A 26,202-nucleotide genomic window follows, 5' to 3' on the forward strand; every position below is an offset into this window, starting at 1 on the left:
TCCTGTGTTGATTACTTGTTCAACCTAAGGGAGCTCTATCCAATCATCACTGGCTGAAAAACCTCTTTGGTTTTAAATCTGTGACCCCCAAATCACTTAGTTCTATTTGTTTAATGGTGTTGTGAGGATTGGATAGAGCTCCCTTAGGTTGAACAAGTAATCAACAAAGGAGTGCCTATCTGCGTTTGAGGCTTTTCCTCCTAATAACACGAACACACCACATAAGACGTTTCTAAAATAGAGATCTACATAATTGATGAGTTGCTAAAAACAAGGTGATACTCTATTAGCTCAAAATTTCCATATAGAATAACTTTTCCCATGTAATCATGTTTCCAGTGGCATTAGCACCTCCCTCTCCTGTATAGTATAAGTTCTCAATTTCTGTGTAAAGTTCAGAAAGCTCCCATTCTCAGCTCATGGTTCAGACCTTATCCTTGATCTCGGCAAAAGACTGAAAGATTGAGAGAAACAAATTAACCTGCTCAGACTCTTCTTCATCATCTGCATCGGTCTGTTCCAACGTGCCCATATGAAGACTTTCATCCAGGTCATTGCTGTAGGCTGGTTCCAGTGACTCCTGTGACTGGTTTGTCATCTTACTGTGGTTCAAAATACCTTTGCAAACTTCAGAACCAAGGAGGGCTTCGCCAGATACCAGCTTGGCAGCCTGAGAGAAAAGAGCTCCTTGCATGCTGATACGCTATTCAGAAACAAAATAGAGGAAGACCTAGAAGATTAATGTCTGCAAAAATTAGGTGAAATGGGAAGAATTGCTTTTGGTGTAAATACAGGCATTCTATTATTACCTAATATATATTAAGTGCAGCTGTGATGCTCTAATAAACATTTTATGGATATATGTGTCTAAGCAAATTTTCAAAATGATAGATAATTTTCAAAGCCAAAGGACTTGCAAACTAACATTTCAAAAGAAACTAAATTCACTATTCATGTAAGCTGTTCCAGTTTCATGGATTTTGTTTGACTGTTACATTTTTGTACTGTTTTTATATTATAAATAATATTTTGTAATCTGCTTAGGTTTGAAAAGATAAGCAGAACAAAAAAGTATATTTTATATTAGAGGCCAACCGAATTTCGGTTTCAGTTATGGTGCCGAAACCGGCCCAAAATCCTTTTTCTGCCCAGTTTCAGTTTCGGACAAAAGGCTATGGCCATGATTTTGTTTTCAGCTGAAACTTATCATGTGTTTTCAATGGAACCCGAAAATTTGTGCTTTGTCCTGTTTTGTCCCCTTCTCTCCCTCTCCCCTTTCCTCCCTGCCCACCTGTAGGTGCCCCTCTCAGGCCTAATTTACAATCCCTGGCAGTCTAGTGGCATAATCTGGACAGGAGTGATCCCCAGTCGCTCCTGCCCATGCTGGCTCTGCTCTCAAAATGGCTGCCATGACCTCTAGTGGCAATATCGCAAGACTACCACAAGAGGTTTGAGCAGCCATTTTGGGAATAAAGCTGACATGGGCAAGAACGAATGGGGATAACTCCTGCCCTGAATAAACCACTAGATCACAAGGGATTGTAAAGTAGTCTGGGGGAAGGGGGAGCTATTCTTTGCATTCTTTTTTTTTCTTCCTGTAATGTGATTGCAAGTAATGCAGTTATTATCTTGTATAGTAGTTTATATGGTAAATAGAGTGCTCCAAACAGGGCCGTGCCAAGGGTCATTGGCGCCCCCCTGCAGACTACCAGTTGGCGGTGCGGCCCCCCCTCCCCCGCACCTGCCTGGCTCCAAGGCAGCGATTCCCCTCTCTCCCTGAGCCCTACCCTCCCACCCATCCATGCCCATCTGTCCCCTGCCCCCGCCATTCATCCCGATCAAGCAATTCCCCTCTCTCCCTTCCATGAACCCTGTCCTCCCATCTATGCTCCTCTCTTCCCTGCCCTCCCGCTCCCATGTAGGAACTGCCCGCCCTCTTCTCCCCCCCCCAAGATCCCTTTCCTTTTTTTTTTCTTTTAAATTTACCTTCCTCCGGCAGCGCAGCGTCAGTGAAGGAGGCGGCGCTCCCAGTCCCGACGTCTCTAGCCTTCCATTGGTTCGCTCAGTGTCCCACCTTCTTCTGATGTCAAGCGTCAGAAGAAGGCGGGACACTGAGCGAACCAATGGAAGGCTAGAGACGTCGGGACTGGGAGCGCCGCCTCCTTCACTGACGCTGCGCTGCCGGAGGAAGGTAAATTTAAAAGAAAAAAAAGAAAGGGATCTTGGGGGGGGGAGAAGAGGGCGGGCAGTTCCTACATGGGAGCGGGAGGGGCAAGGTAAGCATGCAGCGGCGGCGCCCCTCAGAAGATGGCGCCCCCCTGCGGTGCTTACCCCGCTTACCGCATCGGCACGGCCCTGGCTCCAAATAAATGCTTTGAAACAAAAATTTAGAAGGAATTTAAGTCTGTAAATTTGGGATGGTAAGCTCTTTAGGAATTAACCTTTCTGTGGCGATATGACATCAAGTGTCACTCCAAATGTGGTGCAAAGTCAATTGTAAAAGCACTGTGGCTTTTAGTTTTCATTATTTGAGGTCCATGTGTGCAGAGGCTATTTTGCTTGGAGGTAAAATATGGTCTTTCATTATTTAAGGGGTCCTTTTAACTAAGGTGCGCTGAAAAATGGCTTGCAGTAGTGTAGGCGTGAGTTTTGGGTGCATGCCGATCCATTTTTTAGTGCTACTGTAAAAAAAGGCCTTTTAAAAATGTTTGCCAAAAACGGATGTGCGGCAAAATCAAAATTGCCGCACGTCCATTTTGTGTCTGCAAACTTACCGCCAGCCATTGACCAAGCGGTAAAGTCTCACGCGCAACCAGGCGGTAATGACCTGCATGCGTCAAATACCACTTGGCGCGCATCCGATACATGCGTACGAAAATAAAACTTATTTTTCGGCCGTGCGTCAAAAATGAAATTACCACAAGAGCCACTCGGTAGTCGGGTGGAAATTCCATTTTGGCGCACATAGACACTTGTGCGGCTTAGTAAAAGGCCCCTAAATTATTATATATCTTCTGGCTTGGATACTATTTGGGTGATTCAAATAATTTCCAGGCTCTGTTGGGCAGGATGAAGATGCAATATTTTAATCAAATTGTGGCGTGCAGAATCTAGATTCTAAGAGAAAGGAATCTGCAGTGATTGATTTCAAGAACAAGTACTGTTCAGTTTATAGTGTTAGTAGGGAAATGATATTATAGTAAAATTTATATATTAGAAAATAATTTGAGAAATGTATTGCTCTTGATTGTATTTTTTCACAGCATATAGTCCTCACATTCAGTAATATCAATATGCCTTTGTATTCTGGATTGTGCATCAGGCTGGTATAATGTCCTCAGTGTAGATCAGTGTCTGGACTTCTTTACACTATTTTAGGAAAAATCTATATCATACTTGCCCTTAATCAGTTTTATAACTATATACAAAATGGGGACTATCTCAGTGCTACTTTCTCTGGTTACTTGTACACAGTGTGGGTAAGCATAAAAAGCTGGTAATCATGAAATTTTGTTTTACATGTTCTCATAAAGATCCTGTCTCAGAGGATATTTAACTACATCTGCCTTGACTTGGGAACCTAAACGTGCCAGACTTGTTGTGAAGCCCTTGTTAAAATGGCTCTCCCAGTTGTCAGTCTGTGCTTGCAGTTCCTGGGACTGGAGGATAATCTCCTGTGGGTTTAGCAGAGGGCTGCTGACTGCACGCTCTGACAATCCTCAGTAGGCCTCATTGGTTCATATTCACACAATCAAACTTTAGATTTTGGTCTTGCTTTCAACTTCAGCCAAAACTAGGTGATAAATTTCAGCTGCAGTTTCAGCTCTGGCCGAAAGTGTTTAGAAAGTTTTGGTAAAACAAACAGAAAAGTGGGCACAAAACCAGGAGTCCCAGAGACTGGATCACAGTAAAGCTAAAACCAAATTTTATTAATTAGTATATTTGACTCGACACAACCGTTGTGTTTCGGCCAAAAGGCCTGCATCAGGAGTCTACAAATATTTTTACTGTTTTTATTTGTAGACTCCTGATGCAGGCCTTTTGGCCGAAACACAACGGTTGTGTCGAGTCAAATATACTAATTAATAAAATTTGGTTTTAGCTTTACTGTGATCCAGTCTCTGGGACTCCTGGTTTTGTGCCCACTTTTCTGTTTGTTTTACAAAGTATCCATGGGTCTTCTTTGAGTTCTCCACGCTTTGTGGATTCTCTATAGAAAGTTTTGGTAGCAGTTTCATCCGAAACTAAAAAACCCAGTTCTCTCTCTCGTTCTCTCTCTCTCTCTCTCTATATATATATATATATATATACACATATATACATACACACACACACACACACACACACACACACACACACACACATATATATATATGAGATAAAATAACATTTTCTGCGTGAAATTACACAAAAATGCAAACGGTTCCACATCCCTACCCTTGTCAACAGGCTGTACAGCAGTTTACTCGTACATCAGACATGCAATTTCACGAAAGCATTTTTCTGAGATAACGTACCGCTTTACCTGTGGAAATGCTTTTCAAAATTATCTCCTTATGATTACAGCTGCTGCAGCCTTTCCTTGAGTTGTGAAGAAAGAATGTGTTCACACCTGCACACATACACATGCACTAGTTATGCTCGTTTAGGTGTAAGTGAAACTTGAGGGCAACGTCTCCACACGGATCACTCATCTAAGCCGGGATATGTGGAGTACGATCTCAAATTTATTGTTAATCCTTACTGTAGTACTCGCATTGTACCAAAGAGATCTTCCTTCGCGAGTTCTTATGATGTAACTAGTAAAAAAAAGGCCCGTTTCTGGAGCCAATGAAACGGGCGCTAGCAAGGCTTTCCTCTGGCCCCCCCACCCACCTTCGTTGTTAGTGACGGCATTGCGCTACCGTGGGTGGCCGCCATCGATGTGTGACTCTGGCCCCCCCCACCCAACGCACCTTCGTCGTCAGTGGGTGGCCCATTGCGCCGCCCTGGCCGCCGTCGATGTGAGTGAATTGCTCCGCCCTCAACGTCATAACGTTTGACGTGAGGGCGGGGCCCCGAGACTGTGATTTTTGTGGCTTCAGAACTTCGAACTTACGAACCTTGGCTTCAGTGACATCAGACAATAGAACGTTGAGGGTGAGTTTTATATATATTGATGTGTATAGGCAACTTATCCAGGTGTGTTTGAAAATTTGATAGTGGGAAACATTTCTGCATCTTTCAGCAACAATTACTTGCTCTGCATTTCTTTGTACTCGAGAATCTCCTCTCTCTTCACACAGTCCAGAGTAAGCACTTGGGACTGACACTTCCTCTATGATTAATGCTGTTCTGGGGTTTTTCTCTTTTATCACTATGTCCAGCTTCCCTGCATCCAGCTTTATTTGAGTTGGAATGGAGACGTCCCAGGTGATCATAACCCTTTCATTCTCCACAATGTTTTCCTGTCACAGTGATATTGTAATGTTTACACAGATTCCGAATGGATGAGACACACCACTTTGTTGTGCTTTTCTGTACAGAAATTCTCTCCCATTCGAATATTGCAGCCAGCTATAAGATACTTAACTGTTTCCGGCTCTTTCAGAGAATCTACAGATGTCTGATGTACAGTAATCTGCTGTCCTGAGCTGTAACTATCCATCAATCATCCATAGATTTCAATTCACCTTTTCTTAATCATTCATGTGTCTGGTTTGATCAACAAATAGTTCAGTTCCTGGAGTAACACTTTGTATTTCCTGCTGTACTTATGCTTTTTGACACTTATTTTTCCTCATTTGCTGATCTAATTCCTCAAAGAGAATTTGTTATGCATTTTCAAAAATGTTTTGCGGTTCTGTTTCTGTTCTCTCCTATACATCAAATGTAACTCTAGTACTTAAGTACATAAGTATTGCCATACTGGGAAAGACCAAAGGTCCATCATGCCCAGCATCTTGTTTCGAATAGTGGCCTATCCAGGTCACAAATACCTGGCAAGATCCCAAAAAACTACAAAACATTTTATACTGCTTATCCCAGAAATAGTGGATTTTCCCCAAGTCCATTTCCTTTAGGAAGCTGTCCAAACCTTTTTTAAACTCCGCTAAGCTAACCGCCTTTACCACATTCCCTGGCAACGAATTCCAGAGGAGTACATTTGTTTTAATTTGAACTCTGGATAAATGATCATCTTACCTTGTGTATGTCTGGACTCATTTCTGAAAAGGGAGAGAGTGTAATATTTAGTTTAAGCAAAACTCATAAAGGTCTTAAAGCAAGCTTACTGCAATGAGCTGAATAAATTACGTACCACTTTGTTTCATTACTCTGTGCAGTCTTGTTGAGGGCTCTGAAAGAGAATGAGAAGTTTCACTCTTAGTACCATTCTGTAGACACATTTATTTGGCACATTGGAAGAAATGCAGCAAGACTTGTTTGCAAGCTACAGCACCAACAAGGGAGCATCAGTTCTCAGTATTGAGAATAAAAATGCTTACAAGCTAGGGATGTGCAGCTATTAGTAACAACGTGGGAAATGACATGAAATGATATGGGAAATGTTGCTGACATTTTTAACCTGAAATCACAGGAAAAACCCTGTGACGGGAGACCTCAGCCCTAGAGTACCGACTGAGATATATGAACATTGATAGAGATTGGCACACACACTGGTTTTCTAACTTTGAAAAAGTGAAGGTTTAGATAATGTGGATTCTGCGATTCTTACAATTAATGCTTTCCCAAGATTCATGAATCTCTTGTCAACCATCCCGCCCGTCCTATTGTATTGGCTACTTTTCTTTGAACAGTGATAAATGTTCTTAAAACGTACATGTTTTTTATGTCCTTTGTTCTTAATATACCATCATGTCAGAGTCTTATCCCATATGATTAATATTTTAGATGACATTAAGATGGATTTATATGAATTATTGTTAGTCACCTTAGATTTACAATGCTCGATGTTACGGTTCCCACTGATTATATATGGGAACCAGCTAGGATAGCTCTTATGTAAATTCTTTTAAATTCAATAATGTATTTTAACAGCAAATAAAAGGGATATCCTTTTTGGACAATGTCTATTTATGGAGAAGATGTACTGAAAATGTTTTTTATGTTCTTGTTTAAATCAAGAGATTGACTTGACTATCTTTGATAAAAATTTTCCCAGGGTGATGCTGTGGCATTAACATTCATGTATCCCATTTTTATGATTTTGAATGTGAGATTTTTTTAAAACATATATGTTCTTACTGATTATTTTTTTTGCTGGCACTTCTCATAACCAGTTTTTTTTAACATTATTATTCATTTACCCAGTGTACCTGAATGTAACTCACCTTGAGCTACTACTGGAAAAGGAGTGAGCAAAATCCAAATAAATAAAAAATAATTTATTTCTTGTACTACTTATTATTTCCATATTTTTCATGATAAAGTACCGTATTTTTCGGACTATAACACGCACTTTTTTCCTCCCAAATTTGGGAGAAAAATGGGGGGTGCGTCTTATAGTCCGAAGGTAGCGAGGTCCGATTTCGGGATCGCCCTCCCCTACTCACGTCACGCGATGTTCCCTGGTGGTCTAGTGACGTCGGGGCAGGAAAGAGCCCCCTCTTTCCTGCCCAGCACGCTGCTCTCCGTCCTCCTGTATGCTGCCTGACGGTCTCGGCGAGATTCAAAATGGCCGCCGAGAATTGAAGTCTCAGCGGCCATTTTGAATCTCACCGAGACCGTCAGGCAGCATACATACAGGAGGACGGAGAGCAGCGCGCTGGGCAGGAAAGAGGTGGCTCTTTCCTGCCTCGACGTCACTAGACCACCAGAGAACATCGCATGACATGAGTAGGGGAGGGCGATCCCGAACTCGGACAAGACGCACCGGAGCACCTAGGTTTTAGAGGAGGGAAAAAGGAAAATTTTTTTTTTCCTATTTCCCTCCTCTAAAACCTAGGTGTGTCTTATGGTCCGGTGCGTCTTATAGTCCGAAAAATACGGTAATATTTATTGCTGTTTTATCATACATTTCAGGTTGTGCTATTCAGGGTCTTATGTACGCATTTCCTTCTATCCCTCTGTTCCAGTGGCGCAGCCAGACCCAGCCTATATGTACGTACTGGTACATAATGAGAAATCAACAATACATGTGTATATACCTGCACACAGACGTACAGTATATGTTGCTGAGTTGCCTCCATTGATTTAGTAGATACTGAGATTTGCAAAACGGTTGCTGCTGCTGCTGATTGCAACTGGCACAACATTCTTGCATGCATTTAAGAAAAGGCTTTATGTCAGTAGATCTTTTTTTAAAATGCTAATGCTAGCAGAATTTGAGATCTTCCAACTTAGAACCTGTATGTTGGAATTGCGATGTTCATCTAAAATCTGCTTTCACATTATTATTTCTTTGATATAACTTTCTGCTATTAAATGACAATTTGCGCTTTTCAGATATTCCTCATAGCTGTTTTATGTTTTTGTTTATTAAAAATTTGATATATCCCCAAGAACAAAAAGGGTCCAAGTGGTTTAAAAAAAATCTAAAAACATATAAATCAGTGATAGAAAAGAACTCCACAAAATCAATAGGAAAGACCTACTATACACTCATACGAGGAACAACTTATACATAATTTAAAAAAAAAAACCTTTAAAATAAATCAGTTTCTGATTCAGAGTTCTTTCCTTCATCCTCCAATCAAATATTAAATAGAAGGTTTTTAGTGACATTTTAAACCTTCTCAAGGGAAGGGGCTAACTTGAAAAAAAGCCCTCTTTCGAGTTACTTCCCTCTGTGCTTTGGCAATATGAGGGATTACCATTCTGAAATCTTGGATCAATTTCAGCATTCTGCTTGGAGTATAAGGGACAGCTAATGAACTCAGATATGGTGGTTGATGAGTACAGAAAGCCTAATGGGCCAGCATTAGGAACTTAAAATTAATTCTGTATCTGACAGGTAGCCAGTGAAAATGTTTAAAAACTGGATGATATGATCAAACTTACATAGTTCCCCAGTAACCTAATAACTGTGTTCTGTAAAGTCTGTAAGTGCCCTGTTTACTAAGCCGTGCTTGTAGGCTTGCTAGCATTTTTAGCGCATGCTAATGCTAGAGACACCTATATATTCCTATGGATGTCTCTAGCATTAGCATGCACTAAAAATGCTAGCGCACCTTAGTAAACATGGCCCAAAATATTTTAAATTACTATTTGATGGCTCATTTTACTAAGCAGCAGGGCTTACCACTCGCTATACAGGAAGTACTGCCAGGCTAGCGCAGCAGCCAGGTAGTACTTCCAACCTCTAGCACGCCGCCGGAGTGTACCCGGTGGTGATTGGGCAGTGCCACAGGCTGCCCTGTTACCGCCAGGTTAACATGGGAGCCCTTACCGTCACCTCAATGGGTGGCGGTAAGGGCTCCCCCCGAAATGGCAGTGCGGCAAGTGCTTTACTTGCCGCCCAGCCATATCCTGTCGGAAAGTAAGACTTCCCTTTTACCAGTTGTGGTAAAAGGGGGCACTGGCACGATGCCAGCACAGGCCTGCTTTTGTCGCAGCTTGGTAAAAGGGGCCCTAAAATTCATGCATACAATGAATTACCATAATATAAATGTGATACAAAAAGAGCACATAAGAGAGAATGTAGAACCTTCTCATCAAACAAATGCTTAATTGATTGAATTAGCCTTAGTGTGGTAAAACTAGTCTTAATTAATTAAGCTATCTGGCCATTAAATATTAGCTTATTGTCTATCATTATGCCTAAGTATCTGAAACTATCCACAACTGGGATAGGTGTATATCAAAAAGAGTAGATTTTATAGAAGTCCGCTCTGAAGGCCGGTAATCCAACAAGCTCTTGTCTTATTTACCTGGAGAATAAAATGATATTCCTTTAGTCATCTGGACACGGAGTCCAAACAACTTTGGAGAGTAGATAAACCTGAAGTAGGGGGAGGGATATCCTTGCTGCTAAGAGGATATAATCTTCATAACAAAACACCGCTAAACCAAAACTCTGACTCAATGTAATAAGAGAGCTAATAAAAATGTTAAATAAAAGTGAAGAGAGGGGCAGAGCCTTGTGGGACGCCACACTCTAAATGTATTAAACCTGCTAAGAACACTATTGAAGGCACCATGTGTTTAAATGGCATTTTTTTTCTGGTATTTTGGTTTGGTGGGTAACACTTGCTTTTATAGAGCCTGGATGGTAACCCAGATGTGAGTATATTTTTTGTATTTTGGCATCCTTCATACATGGGAACACATTTTATTTTATAAAAAAAATAGGGAAATATTTTTATTTTATTGTATTTTCATTATCCAATTTTTTCTACTTTCCCTTTCCTTCCCCTGTTTGCTTATGTTCCCAGCAACTGTCAGTGTTTGTACCAGATGTCCAGGATTCTGTGAAACACCAACAGCTCCTGACACAGACTGGACACCGAAACATATCACGTCTTATATGCAGTTTTAAACTGGCTGCAATTTGGTCTCAGGACTTACACTCCTGCTGGTTTGTTTGCAATGTATATGGTTTTAGTTGTATAAAAACTGTATATCCCACTAGTCTTTACACTGCTCTCTTCTGGTTTCTGAAAAATGTTTCTCTACCACTATATCTATTCTGAACCCCCACAGCACTATGTAAAATATTTGCGCTACTCTTATTTTAGCCTCCAAGAGGACTTTGCTTCCACTCCTGGCTTTCATTCCACGGCAGTGGGGGCAGCAAAAGAAGTTGAGGCCCAAAAGCAAACAAAGATCAAATGACTTTACCTGACTTCCTTCTGACTCTGTGTGTAGCACTTCCTTCTTTAGGATCAGAGAATGCATTCCTTTCTACCTCTGGGCTGTAGGAGAACCCAGGATGATCTAGGAGTAAATCAAAGGCAAGATTTTAATGCACTATTATGGTGCACAATTGTTCAAATGCCATCAATGACTTCCTTCCAAAACTATGTGACTGACATATTGCCTAAGGATCCTTGAAAGCAGTGGCGTGGCCCGGGTGGGCCCAGGCCCATCCACTTTGGGTTCATGCCCACCCACATCTATAATGTGGTTGGCAGGGATTCCCAAGCCCCACCAACTGAAAACTCCCAACTGTCCCTCCTACATACCTTTTAAATAGCAGCTCTTCACCTGCAGCAAACAGTGACTGATACGTACTGCTTGAACCAGCCCCACAGCCTTCCCTCTGATGTATTCCTGCCTATGATGAAACAGGAAGTTACATCAGAGGGAAGGCTGAGGGGCCAACATGTGCAATGTGTATTAGCTGCTAATCGCTGCTGTGAAAATCTGCTATTTAAAAGGTATGTGAGGGAGGGGGGATATTTGAGAGACCATATGGCATGCAGGCGAGAGCGGGAGCGACCAAATCACTTGTGGGACAAGGCAGAGTTCTTCTGCTCACCCATCTTAGGCCCAGGCCCACCCAAAATTGGGTGTCTGGCTACGCCCCTGCTTGAAAGTCTCACAGTGTAGAACTGGGGAGAACAATTTTCAAAAGCTATTTACCAGGATATGGGTCTTATTTACTCAGATAAAAGGACTATCTGAAATGTGCCCTTCTACTGTGTGGTTAGAGGTATATTCTGTGATACAGGGGTACACATTATGGGGTCCTTTTACTAAGGTGAGCTGAAAATGGCTTGCGGTAGTGTAGGCGCGGGTTTTGGGTGTGCGCCGACCCATTTTTCAGCGTGTCTGTAAAAAAAGGCCTTTAAAAAAATTTTTGCCGAAAATGGACGTGCAGCAAAAATCAAAATTTCCGTGTGTCCATTTTGAGTCTGCGACCTTACCGCCAGCTATTGATCTAGCGGTAAAGTCTCATGTGGTAACTGGGCGGTAATGACCTCCACGTGTCCAGAAAGAAAAATTATTTTTCGGCCATGCGTATTGGACGTGTCAAAAATGAAATTACCGCAACAGCCATGCGGTAGCCGAGCGGTACTCCATTTTGGCGCACGTTGGGCGAGGGTAGACACTTACACTGGTTAGTAAAAGGGCCCCTATATTAAAATGACAGGGTAGACCATACCCTCCATTGCCCAGAATCAGAAGAAGCTGCAGTTGGTTGTTTTAGGTTCTTTAGGGGGTTATCTACCAAAGCCCAGCTCAAGTCATCTGCAGCAGGGCCCACAGGAATAAAATGGGTCCTGCTGCAGATAACTTGAGCCAAGCTCTAGTAAACAACCCCCTAAAGAACCTAAAACAGCATGCAGAATAGCTATAAACAGCCCTACAGTTTTCATAGTCTTCTTCAGAATTGCAGCCCTAGTTTAAAATAATATCAAGCTGACTTCAGAAATTTAGCTCTGACTGAAATACAAGTAACCACTTAAACATTTTTTTCTAATATATAAATTATTTCTAATGCTGCAGTTTAGATAATAGTTTAGCACATATACAACTCATGTCCTTTTTCTCATCTCTGCATCTTTTACAACATGTGATTAAAATTGTTCATAGAACAATTAAGTAAAAAAAAAATTAAGAAGAAATCTTACACATAGCGTCCATTTCCAAAATTGCTTGTTTGGCCTGAAAGATAAAAACTGCATTTAATAAGTAGACATTTCATTCTCAATAGAATCCATTGCATGTACAGTTTTTAACTTCAGAAATTGCACCAACAGAATTTTTCAAGTGATTTGGTGGTATTTTTGGCTTGACTTTATGGGAAAGTCATTTTATCCCCAAGATGAATAAAAGCCAAAACATCCCCACCACTTACCTCATATATCTATCTTTACGATCTGCTGAGCGAAAGTAGCCTAAAATTATATCACAAGATAGAGGGGTATCAATTGCATAATCCTGCAAATTATCAGCCTCAGGTATGGACTAATTATGGGATCGCCAGACAAAGATAAGTTTGTCTCGTCTTTCTAAAAACTTTTTTTTGAATGGCACTGAACAATATAAATGATTAAAGCTGGAATGTGCGAGTGATTGAAGTCAATTTACTTAAGCGGCAACAATGAAAGCAGTAAATTGCTTGGCAGAATAATCTCCGAGGCCTTTCCTCTACTTTTCATATTTTTAAGTGAGCGCTTTGTTTTGTTTGTATAACAAGTAAGCAATAGCAGAGGTGCATTTTCCTCATAGTTGTATTTAAAAAATGAGAAACATTTATCAATAAAAAAGTAATTAGCCCCAGAAATCACATGCTCCACTTTAGGTTCCTGCAGTTTTTAGAATGTAGATGTTGAAAAACATCAACACTGTGAAAAAAAATAGCATAGTCCCATTCTATTGACCCTATAGTACACAAAACTTTCCTAGAGACACACACACACTCTCTCTCTATATATATACTACACGGTTAACAGTGGGGATATATGAGAAGGAAATTTTCTGTACATACTTTTGCTGTAAAACAGGGATATAGATTAAAATATATGATGCTGTTGAACCAGGGGGACTACACAGAGGAAGATCCCAGTCAATATTCAGCTTCCATCAATCAGTATTTCTTTAAACACTGGCTGGCAACAGCTGAATTATGCCCCGATGTTCAGTGCCAGCCCCTATTTGGGTCTTTGGGGGCGTGTTTGGGTGACCCCGAAAAGATAAATGATTTTCTGCAATAATGGAACAAAATGAAAACATCTAGGGCCAAAATTAAAACGTTTTGGCTAGACCTGTTTTAATCACGACTAAGTGACTACTGGTGGGATTAAGGCATAACCCCTCTTTACACCCCCAGTGGTCACTGATCCCCTCCTAGCCCCCTAAGTTGCAACAGTGACAGTACATACCAGCCCAGGAATGGCCATCATATGTGAAACTATTATAGCTGCAAGCAGGCCCCTAAAGTAGACTAGTGGGTCAGTGCAGTGGAGTGTAGAGAAGGAGACCAAAGACCCATATCCCACTCTAACTGATACAATTGTAGTGTAACGTATGAGCCCTCCAAAAACCACTAAATATATACTCTGTGGGATTCTATATATATCACGCCTTAATTTATGCAAGGAAATTGAAGCGTATTCTATAGCAATGTGCGTAACTTAATTGGTTAACTAGCTAATCAGCGCTATCAATTGGATGTTAACAAGCAATTATCAGCACTAACTGGCATTATGATTTACGTGCACAACTCGCTAAGTGTATTTTGTAACACGGTGTATGTAAATTCTAAGTCACATAGTTGGAAAGAGGGGGGGCGAGGCCACGGGCATTTCTAAAATCTATGAACATTGTTACAGGATACACCTGCTCTGGGCCTTATCCTATAAAGGTTATGCTCCTAAATTTATGAGCATAATTTATGCTCATAAATTTGCGCTCCTAAATTACGAGCTTAATCTATTTTGGAATATAGATTACGCTCATAATTTAGAAGCGTAAATTTAAGAGCATAAATTATGCTCATAAATTTAGGAGAATAATCTTTATAGAATAAGGCCTATCTGTGCCTAATTTAGACATTGGGATTTACATCAAATAAAACATGGTGTAAACGGCCACGACTAAATCTGGTCTCGGAGAGGCGTTCGGCATATTCTATATACCATGCGCAAGTTTAAGCCTATTCTGTAAAATGTAGGCCTACTTTAGAGAATACGTCTAGGTGTATTTTTTTTCCGCACAAAATTTTCAGGCACCATATATAGAATCTAGCCCACTGTGCCTACATAGAGGTGACACCTGAAAGCATGAAGGCTATTGTTGTTGTACACAGTTTGGTACAGTAGATTTTTCTCTGCTCCTGGAGGGCTCACTATACAATATAATGGGGTTGTGGTGAGATGTGTACCTGGGACCTTTTAATATGAAGTCCACTGCAGTGCCCCCTAGACTGCCCTACTGCTCTGCTGGGATGTCTGTGTGGCCAGCCTACAAAGAATGATGGCCTCCAGACATCCCAATGGCTGTTTTTTGGACATTTCTCTCTTTAACATTTTATTTTCCAAACTGGTCCCAAAAGAAAAACGCACTGAGCACACAACATCTAGGAAAAATGCAATTTTTGAACCAAAAAGATAGATGTTTTTGAGGTTCCAAAATGGCTATATTCACCACTCGATTTTTGAACTGAGACATTATCGCAAATGCCCCTCTATGCTTCAAAACAGGGTCTGTGTCCTATACAAATCTCTTCAGTACTGTCCATTTTCAGCAGCATTCACTTGCACGTGGGCACTTCAACCTAGCCAGCTTTCAGATGCTAGAATAAAAGGTTGCTCAAAAAAAAAATTCTAATTCATATGATCTTTCATGTTAAACTTCAGTAGCTTTGATTTCAATTCTAATATCTGCTAAACACTGTTACTCATATGTCAGCTAAAAGGACAGGTTTAACAAAATGCACTACGTACTTTCTGCTAGAAAATACGGCACATCTATTTTGGTTCTAAGGAAATAAATGCTAATCCAATGTCAGATGTTCCACTAGGGGTCAGTCATGTACTGCAATATCATAAAAGGTCTGGAGGGATGTACAAAATCATTCCAGGTACCTGTGCACACATTAATCTGTGTTGTACATTTTTCAAAATTTAACTATATTTTCTGAATAATTTTGGCATGTTTTATGTCTTTTCTCCTCTTTGTTCTTGAAGCCTCCCTATTTTCCTGTTCTACAGGACTGGTTTAAGTAAGAACTCACTCTTGGACTGAGTACAACGTGAGGGTGGCTGGAATAGACACTACCTCTTTTAAGTGCAATTCTATGCCCAAAGTGACATTCTGCTTAGACAATATACAATGAGCCTTAATGATAACAGTGATGACTGCAGCCCTCACCCCACATAAACCAATCTTACTCTTCCCCCATTCACTAATTATTTGAATTAAATGAGTGCACTATTGCAATAAGATCTATTTTTTTTCCTTATCTTCACTTGTTCCAGCCCAGACTCTCCCATTAATTTCCCAATTTCCCTCCTTAGGTGCAGAGTTTAGATGGATTTACACTCCTCCCCCTCCCCCCAAATTATTTTCCAACATAACATTGTATGTGTTGACGCAAAAATGATACAGGCGTGCTGTGGTATGTGTCAAATTGGTGCACGCTAAATGCATGCAAAATTTTTTACATTTTTTTGTTGACGTGCATGTGTCTGGAGAGAAGGCGTTCCTGCATCAATCAGTTAGTGTGTCCACATTACCATGCACCGATTAGTACAGGATTGCTGCCTGAGCATTTACCGCTGACAAAATGGGTGTCAGTAAGCGCTAACAGGCAACATTATCGCATGGCCATTAATTGAAACAACAGAAAATCAGCCATTATCAGCTGTGGCTTACCGCTCGCTCTTCTGGGACAACATGGCCGCCGGCAGTAGTCCTGACCCGAGCGTGCACCATTTCCAGGGGAAAAAGAAAACCCCTGGAAATGGCTTGTGCGGTGGTAACCCAGCAGTAATCAGTTACCTCTGGGTTAGTGCGGAAGCCCTTATCGCCACCTCAGTGGGTGGCGGTAAAGGCTCCCTGTCGCATGGCCATGTGTGTTCTCTTACCGCATGGCCATCTGTGTCCGGGGGATTTTTACCCACTGCATTTTAAAAGGGCACTGGAGCGCAGGGCCCTTTTCCCTGCAGCTTGGTAAAAGGACCCCGAAATTACCTTCATCTGGGCACCAATAGTCAGTGACTAAATGTGAAGCTTGGTGCCTGCCCCATGTTTCTTTGTTCTAGTCACCCTTCAGAGCATAGGCAGTGGAAAAAGTAGGCCAAAAGGACCAGGGCCTGAGCAGCTTCTTGCCTTATACAGCATCGGCAGGCACAGAGTCTGAGAACAGAGGAACAAAGATGTTCCCTTTGCCCCTGGTTCAGGAGCCTCGACATATTTACCTTTGCTGGGATCTTTGCAGGATGGTTTTCAAGGATCAGACGCTTCAGATGAAGTATCCAAAGACGTTTATCTTGCTGTGATTTCGCCTATTACATTGGAGAAATAGACATTTACACTTTTGTGCTTACTCTAGGGATAATACATGTTACTTCTGCTAAGACAGCTCCTAGAAAATAACTTTTTAGGTAACATGTTCAGTCATAGAATGATGCATGTGTCTAAAAGAAGTCTCCTTGCTCAGTATTTCCATTTCCCTCTCTCCTCCTCCATTTACTTTTCTTTTTGGCAGATTTCTCTTTCTGTCTTTGGAAACAATTATCTAACAGTACAAAGCAGAGGGCTTTTTTCATTTGGGAATGTAACTAAAAGAGCCTCTCTCCTCCTCTATCAGTGTGCATGTTTATGTTTCTGCAGTGCTGTGATGAGGAAGAAGCACTGGTGATATATTAGAAGGAATTGTATTTCTTATATTTTAATTAATTTTTGGAAAAGCTAAAATTATGGTTCTCTATTTCTCCAACCAGTTTATCTCCTATATCAGCGTTTCCCAAACTGTGCGCCGCAGTGAACTCTCTGGGGTGCTGTGGCAAATCCCGACCTCCCTCCCACCAGAACCGCTACTGCAGACAGCAGCGGCAGAAAAACAAAAAATGCAAGTGTACGCAGGGCTGCAGCAACCTTCAAGCATGTGCTGTCAGTTCTGCCAGTCCTCTTTCCCCGGAACTGGAAGTTGACGTCAGTGGGGGTAGAGGACCAGCAGAGCGACAGCGCATGCCTGAAGGCTGCTGCAGACCTGCGCTTGTTTTTTTATCTGTTTGTCGTGACCACTGGAGACAGGAAGCAGATGGCCTTCGGGACTTTCAGAGGCGACTGCCAAGGAGGTTGGATGAAAACAGAAGACGGGATGAAGTCAAAACGTTGAAGCTAATAGGTCAGTCTCTGTTTCCCTTCCCTGTGTGGTCAGTGGGGGGGGGGGCAGAGACCTGTATGGCTGGAGGGGGGGTGTGTGCCACGAAAAACTGCTCGGACATGAAGGGTGCCGTGAACTGAAAAGGTTTGTGAACCACTGTCCTATACAGTCACCCACAGAACACTGTGGAGGAAAAACACACACCCATTCACAAGTCCTTCCCATTGGCATATCAAATCACCCAAAGGGAAGGGCAGAAGCATGGCAAGTTAGAAATAATAGCTTTCTGTTTCTTAGAACTTGTCTTTCCTGGGCTCATTCTCTGCTCTCTGCAATTAGGGGCTTTGAGAGAGGTAGTTTAAACCCTCCCCTCCAAAAAAAAGTGTGGTTACGAATCCATAAAATTCTCAAGAAAACCAGAACATAGTAAAATAATATAATAATATAGTAAATGACAGGAGATAATGACCCGTATGGGAGTATCCTGTCTGCCGCCAAAGGAGGCCAGAGTTGTATCTATCACTCTGTGCAGGTGACATTCCTCTGTTTCTGTGAAGGTTATTTCAGTGGCGTTCCTAGGGGGGGACGGTGGGTGCGGTCCGCCCCGGGGGCACGCCACTGGGGGGGTGCCGCGCGCGCCTGTCCTTCATTCATTCCATGCTCCCTCTGCCCCGGAACAGGTTACTTCCTGTTCCGGGGCAGAGGGAGCATGGCACGAAGGAAGGACATGCGCGTGGCACCCCCCCCAGCGGCATGCACCCCGGGGGGGGTCTTTCGCGGGGGGGGTGTCCTTTCGCCGGGGGGGGGGGTCGCGCTGCATCCGGGGGGCGCTGCACCCGGGGGGGCGGGGCGCATCGGCGATCCGCCCCGGGTGTCAGCCCCCCTAGGAACGCCACTGGGTTATTTAAGAACAAGGTGTTTCCATACCTGCACTGTGTGCTGTAGTTTGGGATTCTTGTAATGGAAGACGCTAAAGCTCAGTGGCTCCTTCGGTATTACTTCTACTAGCATGAGATTGCAACACTGTGAAAGGAGAGAAAAAGAGGAAAAAAAAGTGCAGATAAATTGGCTTCACTTCTTAGACGAAGTAGAAAGATTTTTCAGGTGCTGCTGTTCTGGGAAGGATGACATACCAGGATATGGGCTTTGTAAGTAAAGGTCTCATCCCTTTTCTTTGTGATAAGGAGAAGCCTATCGAACAGAAACAAAGTGCGCTCATTTTTGACTCGCTGAAACCGGAATGTTCCTTCCAGAACCAGTTCCCCATAGCTTGTCAGGTCTGGTCCTTTCCAGTTAGTGAGTAAACTCTGGATTTCCTGATAAAAAGAGAAGCCAAAACAAAAAACAATCAAATACATTAAAGTTACAATCCTACTGGGGATATCTCAGCAGAACCACCGAGCCTAAGACAATATGCTTATTCTTTTCAGAAACAGACTGCAGAGTACTGCACATAGATGATAGGAAGAGGTGCAATTATTCTACATTCTCCCTGGGATTCTATATAGCGTGCCTAGAGATCTGCACTGAAATCCAGGTGTATTCTGTAACAACGCTTGTAACTTAATTGACTTAACAAGCTAATTAATGCTGATAACAGCATGTAAGCAATGAGCAGTAATTGGCAATTAGAATTTACATACACAACTCGCTAAGCGTATTCTGTAACGCAGTGCACCTAACTTCTAACGTGCGCAGGCAAAAAGGGGTGTAGCTATTGTAGGGGAAATGGACGTTTTGTGGGCATTCCGAAATTTACGCACATAGTTATAGAATATGGCCCTCTGCACCTAAATCTATGCGCCTATCTATTGAAGGAGGTGGGGTCCAAACTATATCAAAATCACTATATCTCACACTGAGAGGAAATCAAATAAAATTAAGATGTATTCATCCAGGCTCAACATGACCTCAGCTTCAGCTGGGATGACAGTTCCCTTGCCTAGCCCAATACTGGATGCCTGCTCAAAAACAGCGGTGCTTGGGTTAGGATGACTCATTATAATCTGGGTTAGTCAAGGCCCTGCGAGTGTACAGAGGGGTAAAGCTCTGAACCTAATCTTTTCACTTTCCCATACTAGCAAAGTCCTTGCTCCAAACATAAGATCTTGAATTCAGTACAACAGCTGTTTAATTTAGAGTGTCATTTTTGGTCTTCACTTATCACAAAATGGTTTTGAATGTATAATATATTGGTTTCCTAATATCTCTTGATAGGGGCTGGAGGGGGAGACCTATGTTAGACTGCAGAGTTACTGGTGTATTTCTTAGTATTCTGTAACTGGGAATAATATGGCGACTAAGCCCAACTCCTGAGGATGTGTGAAGGAAAGTGCATTAGTGGAGTGGAGTGGAGGAGTGGCCTAGTGGTTAGAACACTGGTCTTGCAATCCAGAGGTGGCCGGTTCAAATCCCACTGCTGCTGCTGCTTGTGATCTTGGGCAAGTCACTTAACCCTCCATTGCCTCAGGTACAAACTGGAAAAGGTGCAGCGAAGGGTGACAAAAATGATAGCGGGGATGGGACGACTTCCCTATGAAGAAAGACTAAGGAGGCTAGGGCTTTTCAGCTTGGAGAAGAGATGGCTGAGGGGAGGCATGATAGAGGTATATAAAATAATGAGTGGAGTGGAACAGGTGGATGTGAAGCATCTGTTCACGCTTTCCAAAAATACTAGGACTAGGGGGCATGCGATGAAACTACAGTGTAGTAAATTTAAAACAAATCGGAGAAAATTTTTCTTCACCCAACGCGTAATTAAACTCTGGAATCCGTTGCCGGAGAACGTGGTGAAGGTGGTCAGCTTGGCAGAGTTTAAAAAGGGGTTAGACGGTTTCCAAAAGGACAAGTCCATAAACCGCTACTAAATGGACTTGGGAAAAATCCACAATTCCAGGAATAACACGTATAGAATGTTTGTAAGTTTGGGAAGCTTGCCAGGTGCCCTTGGCCTGGATTGGCCGCTGTCATGGATAGGATGCTGGGGTCGATGGACCCTTGGTCTTTTCCCACTGTGGCATTACTTATGTACTTAGATTGTGAGCCCTCCTGGGACAGAGAAATACCCAGAGTACCTGAATGTAACTCACCTTGAGCTACTACTGAAAAAGGTGTGATCAAAATCTAAATTAATAAATAATAGTGACTCTCAATGGCTATGAAGGGCAGGGTACTATAAAAAACAGTATGCTGAGTTCATTTAAAAAATTATGCATGCACACACTAATGTGTGAGGAAAAAGCTATGGTAGCATTTTCTGGTATTTAGGTTGTTACCATGTGGGTGTGACAGCATTTGACAACATTAAGAGATGCTATATATGAACTAATGTCACAGTGTGGGTGTTACAGCATTTGACGACATTAAGTGATGCTATATATGAACTAATGTGACAGTGTGACTGAAGAGTGTGAAAAAAAAACTAAGTTTATCTTCAGTGTGGAGAAAGGAGGGGCGGGTTGAATAGAAAAATGAAGAAAATAAAAATAGGACACCGAGGTGACACAAAGAAGGTGACAGACAATAAAATAAAAGGGGGAGGCAGAAGGGCAGAAATGGATGAATTAAGAATACACAGTACTGATTATTTGTAAAGTAATTGTATGTGCTTTAGAGGTAGTTTTCCTATACCCATTTCCCTGGTCTGCCTTCACATTAAGATTTGTTTAAAGAATGATTATTGTGGTGGTGGTGGGGGGAACCTTCCAGCAGAAGATGGATGCTGGATAGTCAGGATGGTGGCTTGACTCATGGGGGGGGAGGCGTCAAGGAGCAGGATAGATTTTGATAGCATGAGTGCTGGAACAAGGCAGGGGAGAGGGAAGGGAGAAATTCTGACCCAAAGGAAAATGATAAGATTAATAGAAAGCGGAAACCTGCAAGGTAGTAAAAAAAAAGGGGGGAGATAGGAAGAGGATAAAGTCAGAAGAGTAGGAGGAGACAAATTAAACAGAAAGAAGGAATGACCTTACCATTAACAAATGAGACACAAAAGCAAATAATTTATTTTCTTTCTTCCCCTCCCAATTTTGAATTTTTCTTCCTGTTTCATGTGCTTTAAAATGTCTTAACTTGAGTAAACCAGATTGCTAGCTTGGTTTAGGTTGGAGAGGGACGAACTACCTTTAATGGTTTATTTAAATTTGGGCTTTGATCAATGCCTCTTGTGAGATGGAAGGGGCTAACTGCTGGACTATTAATACTGAAGTGGTAAGAGTTTGCCACAGAACCTTTACTCAAGAGCAAACCTAATGGTTAAAACATGGGGCTGAGCACTACCAATGCTAGGGTTCAAATCCCGTGTCAGACAAGTCACTTCACTCTCCATTGCTTCAGGTCCAAACTTAGCAGCTGATGTGGACAGGAGTAGCTTAGTGGTTAGTGCAGTGGCCTGAGAACCAGGGGAATCTGGGCAAGTCACTTAACCCTCCATTGCCCCAAGTACAAAATAAGTACCTGTATATAATATGTAAAGAACTTTGATTATAACCACAGAAAGGCGATATATCAAGTTCCATCCCCTTTCCTTTCCTTTCTAACACAAGCTAAATGCACAATGTTCAATCACCAAGGCAGTAAACAAATTATATGCAAACAGGACCTGAGCAAACTTGTATGCTATCAGGGAGAAAACACTGATCACCAATGCAGAAGATTCTGCTCTATGGGAAGGAGATGCTGTGCACTTCTAAGCAGAAAATTTGTACTGGCACTGTTGTGTGCATGCGCTGGAATGCTATTTTGTGCACACAATTTTTGTGATGCTGATATTTATACACAGAATACATTCCAGCCTATGCGCAGATCTGTGCCAATACAATTTTTTTCACCCATGCTCTTCATGGAGGCCACGAAAATAGTCGACAGGTCAAGTATGCTCACAGAAAAAAAAAAGAAAAGGTGGCATTAAATCCTCACAGACAGTACTACAGAAGAATGAGTTAACTCTTCTATGCCTCCTCAGATGTGGCATTAAAATCCCAATGTTGTACTCAGTTTTCTGAGCACTTCACTGCATAGTTAATAGCCTAATTATCATTGATTTTAATATACTGTGTGCTGGTATCTAAACCCAGGAGTGTAGCCACGGGTGGGTGTAGGCCCACCCATTAGCAGAGAACCTTTAACAGTGCCTGCATCGGAGGGAGCAGGCTGGGCTCCCACAATCCTGTAACTCCATCCCTCCCTCTCTCAGTGGTTCCCACACGCTGCCTACCGTTAACCCAGAACCCTCCCCTCTGCCACGTCCCGCCCCCTTTGTCGCAACTTCTTGTTTCTATGCTGGGGTAGGTCTCAGCAGAGGGGAGGCTTCGAGGTTAGTGGCAGGCAATGGGTGGGAATCGCTGCCCTATTGAAGTAAGAGGGAGAACTGAGGGGAGGTCTCTTTCCAAAACACAGATGCTGCTTTTGGGGGGCGGGAGAGAAGGGAGAATGGAATGCAGTAAAAGGGTGGAGAGGGGCGAGAATGGAAAAATCTTGCATATAGGGGTGGACGGGAGGGAGAGATGCTACATGGAGAGGGGAGAGGGACAAGAGAGAGAGAAATGTTAGACATAGGTGTGGTGGGGAGAGAGAGATGTTGAAATGTTGACAGTACAGTGGAGGGGAAAGGGAGCGATGCTGTATAGGGGGGAAGCAAGAGATGTTGGAGGGGGCACAAGGGAGGGAGAGAGAGAGAGAGACATGGTGGATAGTGGGAGAGAGGAAGACATGTTGGACATGGCAGTGGAAGGGAAGAAGGGAGAGAATGCTGCATGGGGGAGGAGGAAGAGAAATTTTGGACCCTCAGCACAAGAGAGGGAGAGAGAGAGAGAGAGAGAAATGGAGGGCAATGGGAGAGAGGGAGAGATGTTGGACATGGGGGTGGATGAGAGGGAAGGAGACATACACAGGAGGTGGAGAGGGGAGAGAAGGAGATGTTGCATCCAGGAGCAGAAGGGAGTGATGGAGAGAGGCCTGACAGTGGGAGTGAGGGAAGAGAGAAGGAGAAATGTTGGACCATGGGGGAGCGGGAGGAAGGAAGAGAAAAGGGACAGACAGATGTCAGGCTACAAGAATGGGGAGGGGAGAAAGAGGGAGCAGATGCTGGGATAGAAGGTGGAGGGAGGAAGACGCTGGGAATGGTGGAACCACATGGGAGAGGTCAGGAGGGGGAGGCAAGGAAATGAATGAGAGGTAGTGATTACAGAGGGTAGAAATATGGTAATGGGGAGTAGACTAAAGATGAAGGGAAATGGAGGGCTGGGGAAGGAGTGAGATGGGGAATGGGAGAGCTAGTGGGTGAGAGAAGAAGATGGAAATTTGATAGGTCAGTGTAAAGTAAAAGGAGAAGGGTGAGAGAGGATGAAATTTGAGTTGACAGAGAGGCAGAAAGAAAAAAAAAGAGAGGAAAGAGCTAAAAACAATCAATATGCCAGAGGCAGATATAGGTGAGGGCCAAAAAGACAAATGGACAGCAGCCACTTGGAGAATTAGCAGGAGACAGGAAAGCAGAAGAGAGAGAAACAGGAACCAGCATAATGGAAAAACACAATGTCCAGACCACAAAGCTAGAAAATAGCATTTTATTTTTGAATATTTTAAATGGAATATGTTAACTTTGGGAAATGTAGATAGCAAATGTCTTTGTATTGTGTTCAGTAGACAAAGAAATGCATTTCTGTTTTCATTTCTCCAGTGTTGCAGTACATGCAAAGTTTAACTTTTTGGTGTTCCCAGTTCAATTTTTGCCTAATATTTTTCTGATCTGGGCCCTAGCAGTCTAACACTAGTTCTGACCCTTGCTGTATAGCGGTTAAGGATCCCAGGCCTCTCCAGCTGAGGATCTTCTCCAAAGATAGCCAGAACTCCCTTCTACCAATCTCTGAGGTCAGCAACAGCATCCTTGAGCTACCGACAACAGAGGGTGCCAACATCAGTGGCTTATGGATGTTGCTGCTGCCTGCCAAGCTTGGTTAAAGGGAGTTCTGATGCCCTTCAGAGAAAGTCTTCAGTTGACAGAGCATGAGGATCCTCATTAGCTAATATATTTATATTTTGGGGTGGGGGTAGGGCGGGGCAGAGAAAATGTTGTGCCTACCCACTTTGGGTTCAGACCCATCCAAAATTGGCTGTCTGCCTATGCCACTGGTCTAACCAAAGGCTTTGTGCAAAGCCTGCAGGGTTAGCTTTTACTGTAATGCTATTCTAAAAAATTGAATTGTTCCAAACAATTCAAAATACGGCAGCTCGCTTGATATTTTCTGCTCGAAGATATGACAAAGTTACACCTCTGCTTATGAAACTTTACTGGCTACCTATGAAGGCAGAAATATATTTCCTATTATGTATGGGAGGGTCCCTATTATACCTGCATGACAGACAGCTGTCGGCAATGGTCACCTGTATGAAAGACACCTGTCCACAGACTCAGTGAATCAGTCAGACTCTAACCTCTACAAAATGGCCAAGAGCAAGGAGCTGTCTAAGGATGTCAGGGACAAGATCATACACCTGCACAAGGCTGGAATGGGCTACAAAACCATCAGTAAGACGCTGGGCGAGAAGGAGACAACTGTTGGTGCCATAGTAAGAAAATGGAAGAAGTACAAAATGACTGTCAATCGACAAAGATCTGGGGCTCCACGCAAAATCTCACCTCGTGGGGTATCCTTGATCATGAGGAAGGTTAGAAATCAGCCTACAACTACAAGGGGGGAACTTGTCAATGATCTCAAGGCAGCTGGGACCACTGTCACCACGAAAACCATTGGTAACACATTACGACATAACGGATTGCAATCCTGCAGTGCCCGCAAGGTCCCCTGCTCCAGAAGGCACATGTGACGGCCCGTCTGAAGTTTGCCAGTGAACACCTGGATGATGCCGAGAGTGATTGGGAGAAGGTGCTGTGGTCAGATGAGACAAAATTGAGCTCTTTGGCATGAACTCAACTCGCCGTGTTTGGAGGAAGAGAAATGCTGCCTATGACCCAAAGAACACCGTCCCCACTGTCAAGCATGGAGGTGGAAATGTTATGTTTTGGGGGTGTTTCTCTGCTAAGGGCACAGGACTACTTCACCGCATCAATGGGAGAATGGATGGGGCCATGTACCGTACAATTCTGAGTGACAACCTCCTTCCCTCCGCCAGGGCCTTAAAAATGGGTCGTGGCTGGGTCTTCCAGCACGACAATGACCCAAAACATACAGCCAAGGCAACAAAGGAGTGGCTCAGGAAGAAGCACATTAGGGTCATGGAGTGGCCTAGCCAGTCACCAGACCTTAATCCCATTGGAAACTTATGGAGGGAGCTGAAGCTGCGAGTTGCCAAGCGACAGCCCAGAACTCTTAATGATTTAGAGATGATCTGCAAAGAGGAGTGGACCAAAATTCCTCCTGACATGTGTGCAAACCTCATCATCAACTACAGAAGACGTCTGACCGCTGTGCTTGCCAACAAGGGTTTTGCCACCAAGTATTAGGTCTTGTTTGCCAGAGGGATTA

At 42.8% G+C, this 26,202-nt stretch overlaps 1 protein-coding gene across 2 annotated transcripts in view; it reads right to left on the reverse strand.

The window, feature by feature from the left end:
• PLEKHG1 (pleckstrin homology and RhoGEF domain containing G1) overlaps window positions 1-26,202 on the reverse strand; it is a 157,449-nt gene that overhangs the window by 17,892 nt on the left and 113,355 nt on the right. For both annotated transcript variants that reach the window (XM_030198481.1, XM_030198480.1), the window contains exons 8-15: window positions 18,853-19,035; window positions 18,647-18,742; window positions 16,809-16,895; window positions 12,516-12,549; window positions 10,780-10,875; window positions 6,299-6,337; window positions 6,184-6,206; window positions 482-703 (exon numbers count right to left, since the gene is read on the reverse strand). In XM_030198481.1, coding sequence (XP_030054341.1) covers window positions 482-703; window positions 6,184-6,206; window positions 6,299-6,337; window positions 10,780-10,875; window positions 12,516-12,549; window positions 16,809-16,895; window positions 18,647-18,742; window positions 18,853-19,035 — 780 coding nt within the window. The remainder of the gene's footprint in view (window positions 1-481; window positions 704-6,183; window positions 6,207-6,298; window positions 6,338-10,779; window positions 10,876-12,515; window positions 12,550-16,808; window positions 16,896-18,646; window positions 18,743-18,852; window positions 19,036-26,202) is intronic.

The sequence above is a fragment of the Microcaecilia unicolor genome, chromosome 3 (genome assembly GCF_901765095.1).
Source record: "Microcaecilia unicolor chromosome 3, aMicUni1.1, whole genome shotgun sequence".
Classification (NCBI taxonomy): domain Eukaryota; kingdom Metazoa; phylum Chordata; class Amphibia; order Gymnophiona; family Siphonopidae; genus Microcaecilia; species Microcaecilia unicolor.